Raw genomic sequence first — 9631 nt, forward strand, 5'->3', positions numbered from 1 at the left:
TGGATTGTAATGAAAAACAAAAGCTCCTATAGGCAATGACCTGGCTGCCCTGCCCTTTCTATTCACTGTGAATCCAGATGAGTTTGTCAATTTTGTGTCTAATGTGCCAGAGTAGAGCTTTGCTGCTGAGCTTTGCCTTTTCTTTAAGCATGTGTCACTGTCTCTCAAGCAACTGAAAACTATGGGGGCCTATAATGCTGTTTAGACATTGTTTATATGACTGCTTCACAGATGTTCAGCTCTCGGGTTAATATTTATCATTTCATATCAGTTCCATTTAAACCTGCTACCAGTTTGTGTTTCAGAGTGCTTGCAGAACCAATACTGGCTCAAATGCAGAGGAACTCACAAAAATCATCAATGGAGTAATTTATTTTCATTTTCTGAACTTTATTCTTTTTAAAAATCCTGCCCGAACCGAAGCAGAGCTAATTAAAATGACTTTAGGCTTCTCAGGTGGCAAACACCTAGTGACACTGCAAACAGATTAGGAAGTAACAAGAGCCTGACATGATATGACATGAGATGGAAAATAAACACACGTAGACTGAATCTAACCCTGCGGCTACTCATTAAATATCATTATAAGCAGAACCAACTGTATCAAACTAAACCTGTTATTTCATCAAAACAGATACATTGTATCTTATTAACTAACAGTTATGACATTCTGTGTAACAGGATTAAGATTTAGTTACAATGTATTTGTAAGCCTGCTCCTGGGCAAAAAGACGCTCGTGAAGAGATAAACAAACACCTCTGACCAGGAGAGGAGTGAACAATGGTTCATGTCACGTTATGTCAAGCTCACTGAGATGAATGAGGCCTACAGGTTGTAGTCCAACATATTGAAGTCATAGTTAAACTGCAGGACACTGAGAAGCAATCAGTGTTACTTGTTTATTTGTCAGAAAGTACTTTGAAAACAAATGATTTGAAGACAAACAGAAAACAGCGTTTAATCCATCCATCCATCCATTCGCTTCCACTTCTCCTTTTCAGGGTCGCAGGGGGCGCTGGAGCCTATCCCAGCTGTCATAGGGCGGTACACCCTGGACAGGTCGCCAGTCTTTCGCAGGGCCAACACACAGGGACAGACAACCATTCGCACTCACATTCACTCGCACATAGTGGCAATTTGGATAAATCAATTAACCTATCCCCACAAGCTGCATGTCTTTGGACGGTGGGAGGAAGCCGGAGTACCCGGGAAGAACCCACGCAAACTCCACACAGAAAGACCCGGCCTGATGGTGGAATTGAACTCAGGACCTTCTTGCTGTGCGGCAACAGTGCTAACCACCGTGCTGCGTTTAATTCAGTGTTATTTATATAGGACCAAATCACTACACTCAAGGTAGGACTGGGTCAACATGAGGAAAATCTAATATCATGATATTTTTTTGGGCTATATCACAATAAATGACATATATCACGATATGTTTACAACCTCCAAAGCCAAATGTTATTTTGAACCATACACCGTTCAACATTTTTTTTCAACATCATCATGAATTCATGAGACAAAATAAAAACTGAAAGTAGGAGTAATAACGGAGTAATAACGGAGTAATAACGGAGTAATAATGCCTTCACAGCGTGTGGGAGAGGAAAACCTCATATGCAGACAGCTTAATATTTCTATGGCAATTTATACTCAACATGGCTTTATCATAACCATTAACCATCGTACATGCAAAAACTAGCAATACATCGAGTATATTCGATATATCGCCCACGCCTAACTGAAGATGTTTTATATTAAAGGTAAAACAGGTTCTGCCACTTTACTTGATATACAGCTTAGCCAGATGTCAAATTTAAGATCTTAAATAATTTTGGCATAATAAAATCTCTGTCAGACACAGTCCACAGCAATTCATGGCTCTTTGAATTTTGAATATTAACCTGGTAAAATCACACAAAGACAATTATGATTATTTCCATGCTCACTGACTCAATCCACGAGTGTTCGAGTGAAAAATGCAGAAGTCAAAATACCAACGAGTTTCACTTTTTTGTTTTCTCATGTCATACCTGGGAAAACTCTACATTAACTCAATCAACCCTGATAATATAGCTTAGAAGACCTTTATAAACAACCAGTTACCAACAATGACCTCCAAAGCACCCTGTACCAACCCTTGAGTAAACACACAGGGTATACGGTCACTTAATTCGGAGCTCTTCATATTTACACACAATTGTTAAACTGTCTTATGCAAAATGAACTATAGAAATTGTGAGTAGCCAACATGGTTGGCTAACCATGCAACCAAATGAATACGATATGAATACGTCTGACCGATCACATCTCAGTGCATCAACGCTGTCTGTGATCAGGTCACACGGACCGCACTGCAACAATCAGAGAAACAACATATTTTCTTTCTTTTTCCAAATCAAGTAGTAAGCTCTTCCACTCCATATAAGAGTTAAATAGGGCTGTGCGATATGACCAGAATCTCATATCCCGATATAAGACAACTATCGTCCGATAACGATATAAATCACAAAAATGTAACATTTTCTGTAAATTCTGTGAATCTCGGGCAGCTCGACTTGCGTGAAGTGTTTCCTGTTGTGCGTCGTGTAGCTGGAGTCGAGTGTTTTAACCGATGTATGAAACTATACATTTTTAGACATAAGTTGTAACTTTCTAACGTTTGAGTCTAAGGTTTATTTTTTAGCACCTGGCTTCTCTTTTTTAATTCTCATCCGTAAATAATCTGCTCTTTCACGTGATTCAGTTTATTTTGAAAAGTCTCAACAGGATCTTGAGCTTTATTGTGAAACATAAACAAGCGGACACGCGATGGTGTTACCGCCGTTGTTGCTAACGACAACACATAAAAACAGGCGCTTGTCCATCCGTAGTGTGGTTATATTAAATATAAGAGAAAGAGAGAACTTTAAGAAGTTGAAGAAGAAGCCACTACAGCGACCATCAGAACCATGAACAAATATTGCTGTAAACAGTTAATTTTGCGACAACACCAAATAAACGATAGCGTAAAATGAAACGATGCACGTTTTTATATCGTCATCCGATATATATCGATATATCGAACAGCCCTAGAATTAAATGTAACTTTAAGACAGTGAAACCAAGAGGATCGTCTTTACAGGAATTGTTAAGTGCTGTTCTGTCCAGCGGATTTTTGATACACACCCATTGATTTCTACTTCAGCCACAAACGTGAAAAACATTAAGGGGCGTTCTCTTTTTTCTACATTTGTATCTGCTGAGTAATAAATCTCAGTGAGCATTAACAGTAAATATGAACTTTTGGCCTATCTGATCAGAGACACTTGACAAAGGCCTGGCAACCTGGCTTGACACACTTCCTCTAATCTACTCTCAAATCCCTCTCCACTGTATTCACTCTGATAGTTAAGCCCCTTGCTAATGAGACTGTGCCACACTGTATGGAATTAAAGTAGAACACTACTCCATGCCTAAGTTACATCACAGACAAGGACCAGCTCTACTGGGCATTAGTAATCTGGGGACACGGCTGTTGTCCAGTACAAAGAAGCACATGTCTGATCTAGTGAAGGCACCAACAATGTTTTGTTATGAAACTGTAATTAATTCATGAAAGATAACCACCCATGCCAGCCTGATACTTTGATTATATGAATAACAGAAAGCAAGGATGGTGTGACAACACAAATTCGTCCACTCTCTAATCAAAAAGACATCAGTATTAATCAGTTGCATCTATGGTCTGCCAAGGACTAAGAACACTGAAAAAAACGTTTAAGCTTCAAAATCGTTGGAAAATATGCAAGAAATTTACTTGACAAATAAAATCATACACAAAGAATAAATCCGCCACAGAGCTCTGTGACAATCACATGATTAAATTCGCCATAAGCTTTAAAGCCAGACGCTTTACTGCTCTCAAAAAAGGGAACATATAGACAAAGACAACAGGCTAAAGCATCAAATCAGAGCTGGGCTGGGGCTTCTGCCAGTTATCTGCATAGGCAGTCAAAAAGGACTGAACAAAAGAAAAGGGGAGAATGCACTATACACTGCGTTCGCCAGCCAAGGGCTTGTCAGGGCAAATATTTCATTGTTTGCTGGCTTTGGCACGTTAGCCCGTTATAAAAAATGCCTCTTTATAGGAAGGAGGGGTCGTGTATTTACTGCCCGGCCACTATTACGAATGCAATTATTACACGTGAAGCGGGAAACGTAGGGGCACCTGCGTGACAGGAGCGTGACAGAAGGTCCTTTTTGAAAATGCAAACCATATATTTTACTTGAAGACAAAATGGCCTTTGTTCAGCCTGCAGCGAGCCTCTTCTGTTGTGTTTGGAAATCCTAGCATTCCCGCACCCGTGCGCAAGTCCGAGTGGCCACAAGAAATGCCCTAATAACACGGACGGAGACTAGTAACCACGAAGTAATAACGACTAATTTAACGTCTGTGGAAAGCCAACTTGACACGCGTCAGCTGATCTGCAGTGTAAAGCAGGGACTCAAATTCCTACACATGCTTTTCTCCAATGACAACATGAGCCATTCACGTGTCACTCGGTGCTTCGCATTGATTATGTGTCAATCGACCCTTACAATATCCCTCAGGCTGGCAGAGGCACACCGCGCTTCAAATGATCTGGGCACGAACTGAATAACCAGCCCACTTAAATCAGTCTGAGCCACAGCGCGTGCCTAATGGAAGACACAAGTTGGAGGATTTCATGTAAATAAGCGCAGAACTTAGACCTGAACTAACCGTTTGCTTTCCAAGCTACCACGCACTGACGCGCAGGCTTAAGCGGTCCGAAAACTAGCCAAACTCACACGTAAACAATGCAACATATTCTACTAATCAGGTGTGCATACACACCACAGACTCCTGCGTCCGAAGAGTCGCAGCGACCGAAAAGAAAGCCGCAAAATAATTTCCGCCTGGCAAGCCTACAACAGTGCCTCGCTGGCTAGCCACCAACCACAGAGATTTTCCCGTTTGCTTTGCATGTAACAGACAACTACGAGGACAAAGTCAGCATTTTCCTTACCGTCAGCTCGGCATTGTCGCTGTCACGATGGTTGACGGCCCGTATAACCCCGGACCTCCACGGCCACCGACCAATGTCGCCGATTTCAGGCGGCTCGTCACCGCTGACACAGAGGAACCGCTTCCCGACCAGCTCCGGCCGAGCCTCGACTGCCATGGCCCTTTGCTGGTCAAACCCCCCCACCCCCCCCGGAATAAACTTCCCAACAACGACGCCCTTGCAGACCTGTAACTTACGACATTAAAACAGCTCTAAATAATCCAACGGATGGGAGGAAAAGGAAAAAAAGAAAAGTTGGCCTTGCTGAAAGATGAAAAACCGACCCGGGGGATTTAAACGTGTAGCAGTCTCCACCCGTTCAAGCGTCAGTCGCCTTTTCTCTCCACTTGAAAAAAACGGTGGAACATTGAACCGCAGCACAGCCGCCATCCATTGGTGTTTCTCCGCTGATCCCTAGACATTCACAAACCGCAGCACGCTGGTGTCCCTCCGCTCCGTCGAATAATTGGTACTATTTTTGCTAATACTACACCGACTATTACCGCCACGAGTCGAGGCTAATATAATGAACGGCTAATGTTCAAATTCCTTGTTATGCTCCCGCTCTGTTAGTGGGACTGCACTTCTATTTCTGCCATCACAAGCAGCATTAATATAGGAAGGTAACAATTCTGGAGGAAATTATGTTTATATCATCTATATTTTGTTTAATATGTTGTTTATATTAATATATATTATAAATAATGTAATCATTTATCCATTCTACTAAAGGTATACGTTTTTCATCACTATCCCAGTATGAAAGTTGGGGTTTTTGGTGCGTGTGTGTGTGTGTGAGAGAGTTTTTTTTGTTTGTTTTTCTTGCAAAATTACTATTAATCTCTACTCTTTAATGGCTACAAAGAACATACCCAGTGTGCTTGGGTGGTCTCAACAACAACAGTCTGCCTCAAGCTGCTTTATGTTGTAAGGTAAAGATCCTACAATAATACAGAGAATACCCCAACATTTAGTTGACTCCTTATGAGCAAGCACTTTGGTGACAGCGGGAAGGACAAACTTCCTTGTAACAGGAAGAAACCTCCAGCAGAACCAGGCTCAGGGACTGACGGGGAAAAGACACACAACTAGAGATTATTAATAACTAATAATTACATGCAGAATGGTGTACAAACACACATAAAGGTGAGTCAAGAAGAAACACTTAAGGAAGGATTAAGGGTCATCCTTATAATATTCTTTGTCAAAAAGGAAAGTTTGAAGCCTGATCTTGAAAGTAGAGATAGTGTCTGTCTCCTGAATCCAAACTGGAAGCTGGTTCCACAGAAGAGGGGCCTGAAAACTGAAGGCTCTGCCTCCCATTCTACTTTTAAATACTCTAGGAACAACAAGTAGGCCTGCAGAGCGAGAGCCAAGTGCTCTAATAGGGTGATATGGTACTACAAGGTCATTAAGATAAGATGGGGCCTGATTATTTAAGACCTTTTATGTAATAATAAGGGTTTTTAATTCAATTTTGGATTTAACAGAGAGCCAATGAAGGGACACCAGTGAAATATACTCTCTCTGTTTAGTCCCTGTCAGTACTCTTGTTGAAGCATTTTCAGGCACTTAGCCTATTCATAGGTTTACAGTTTTTAAAGTTGAAGCATTAATAAATGATAGGGCTTCTCTGAACAGTCTTGTTGCAATGGGGTCTAAAACACACATTGATTGTTTGGAGGAAGTAATTACTGAAGGTGAACTCACAAAGATCAATTGGACAACAAAAGTCTAAATATATATCAATGGTATTGCGCTGTGGAGATGTAATACTTCACAATGTATGACTAGCCGAGTAATTGTTGTTGTTGTCACTGGTCGGATTTACTTGTTTAATCTAATTGTTATGTTTTTATGTGATGCCCAATGTCAGTAAATTGTGTCCTGAATGTTATGCATCCATCCGCCACCAGGTGGTGCGTTGTTGTTTGGGGGAGTCTTGTATCTCAGTCCGATCTTCTTGTTAACACAATTAGACTGAGATACAAGCAGTGGAAAATTTCTCAGAAAGGTGGATGGGCTCTGCCTTAGCAATAGGGTGAGGACTTCAGTCAGTCAGGAGGTGTTCAGAGCAGTGCTGCTACTCCACATCGAAAGGAGACAGCTAAGGCTGTCGCCTCCTGGGCTAGGTGTTTTGGCTGGGCATGTCTTTCCAGGAGCAGGCCCAGGGTATACCTTAATCAGATAGAAACTCTGATTAAGGTCCAGGAGGACGACAAATATCAACAAATACAATTAAAACACTTTCTGGGTCTTTGGTTGATTGATAACCTCGAGTGGAAGATTGTTGCCACTCACCTGCCTCAACTTGAGCTTCAAGGATTCTAACAGTTAGTATGACTCGGGTGTTGATTCATTTAAACTAAGATAATCCACCTGCTGTAACCAGGTGTCCGTAAGGCAGAGTACATCAATACGTTGATGAATTATTAATTCATGTACCAATAGGAACTTAAGAGAGAAACTTAATAATCTGCATTTCACTGTTTTACTCTTTGGTGCAGTTGTAATTCAGTTGAAATTAATTCATTTATATAGCGCCAAATCACAACAACAGTTGCGTCAAGGCGCTTTATACTATAAGGTAGACCATACAATAACACGGTAGACCCCGCAATAGTTGTAGATACCACATTGTTCTTTCTTTGGGACTTTCTGTTGTCTTTTGGTGGTCTGGAGCTGACACAGTCAGGTCACCTACTAATCGGAAGGTTGGTGGTTTGATCGCTGTCTGCTCCAGACTGTGCACTGTATGAACACTGAGTTCTCAGAGTAGAAAAGCACTATATAAGAACCAATCCATTTACCAGACTGAAACTCTGCTTCCTGGTCTCAACTCTGGATAGTTTGGGGGGTTTGACCAGATTCCTAGAAAAGAGATTAGCTCCATCCAAGGATTGGATGTTGTAGCTCCTAACAAGACCAGGTATTCCCCAGAAAGTCTTCCAATTATCTATAAAGCCCACATTATTTTTTGGAACCGTTCAGACAACCAGCAATTTTAGAAGGACATGTGGCTAAACACATCACTCCTGGTCCAATTATGGTAAATGGTAAATGGCCTGTATTTATATAGCGCTTTACTAGTCCCTAAGGACCCCAAAGCGCTTTACATATCCAGTCATCCACCCATTCACGCACACATTCACACACTGGTGATAGCAAGCTACATTGTAACCACAGCCACCCTGGGGCGCACTGACAGAGGCGAGGCTGCCGGACACTGGCGCCACCGGGCCCTCTGACCACCACCAGTAGGCAACGGGTGAAGTGTCTTGCCCAAGGACACAACGACCGAGACTGTCCAAGCCGGGGCTCGAACCGGCAACCTTCCGATTACAAGGCGAACTCCCAACTCTTGAGCCACGATCTCCCACGAATTTGTGGGATCCAGAGAAAACTACCTAGTACAACATTGTTTTGACTATTACATACTAATTCAATTCAAATTTTAGTGACCTCTTATTGATGTAGCTGACTGGTATTACTGCCAATGGGAGTTATAGTTTTACAGAATTTATGTTTATCCTTAGCCAACAGTTTCAGAGCTCCTGCGATGTCACCTGCTTTGGCCACTGGAAGATACTTCACTATGGTTGTTGGTGTCAGCTTCATGTCCAAAAACAGAATCAGCAATAGCCAGAGTTTGTTTGGTGTTGTTTATTGGGTTGGATGATTGAAGTCCTAAGAAACATGACATTTTGGCAATTTAACAATTTATTCATTTAACAAACACAGGCCATAGAACCATGTGGAAGGACGATACACAGCCACAGCAGGCTGGCACTTCCTTCTCATGCTAGTCACCACTTGGTCACACACTGCTGTGGGGTGGCATTCCATTCTTCAATGTCACAAGTCAGCCAATGTGAATATATTGGTCACTCTGGCATGAACAGCACGGCCAAGTTGATCCCACAGGTGTTTGGTGGGATTGAGGTCAGGACTGCAGGCAGGCCATTCCATTCTCTCCACTTCCAAATTCTGGATGTAGTCTCTAATAACCCCCATTCTCTGGGGAATTAACATTGTCATTTTAGAGGATAGAGTCCAGGCTCAGACTGTGGAGATATGGCATTGCTGTTATGGTAAGCTGTTTGGCAGGCAGGGGTTGGACCCAAACGCAGGACTCTGAGACGGAGAACTTAACTTAAAGCAGCAGCTTTTATTTGCTGGCAAAAATGAACCTAGAAACAAAATACATGAACAATAAAAGATAAATAAAAATTCAAACTTGGACTAATGAGCTAAACTTGGGAGATGAGACGAGCACCGACAACTAATGCAGAGAATACTGCAGCTTGGATTTGCAGAACACCAGCTTGAAGTTGCCCAGTGGCATGGGCCCTATCCACATCAACCAAATGTGGCATGCACCAGCAGATGCCAAATGACTGCTGTAGCATTATTGTAAGCACCTAGGATATCAGAATCAGTGGCACCAAATCATAACAACAGTCGCCTCAAGGCGCTTTATATTGCACAGTAGATTGTACAATAATACATACAGAGAAAAACCAACAATCATATGACCCCCTATGAGCAAGCACTTTGG

General features: G+C 42.0%; 1 protein-coding gene across 1 annotated transcript in view; it reads right to left on the reverse strand.

The window, feature by feature from the left end:
- The window catches only part of jmjd1cb (jumonji domain containing 1Cb), a 121183-nt gene extending 115746 nt beyond the window's left edge, over positions 1 to 5437 (reverse strand). The window contains exon 1 of the mRNA XM_013914829.1: positions 5035 to 5437. Coding sequence (XP_013770283.1) covers positions 5035 to 5190 — 156 coding nt within the window. The 5' untranslated portion in view covers positions 5191 to 5437. The remainder of the gene's footprint in view (positions 1 to 5034) is intronic.
- Between the last annotated feature and the right edge of the window lie 4194 nt (positions 5438 to 9631).

The sequence above is a fragment of the Pundamilia nyererei genome, unplaced genomic scaffold (assembly GCF_000239375.1).
Source record: "Pundamilia nyererei isolate P.nyererei 1_Seehausen unplaced genomic scaffold, PunNye1.0 scaffold00228, whole genome shotgun sequence".
In the NCBI taxonomy this organism is placed as follows: domain Eukaryota; kingdom Metazoa; phylum Chordata; class Actinopteri; order Cichliformes; family Cichlidae; genus Pundamilia; species Pundamilia nyererei.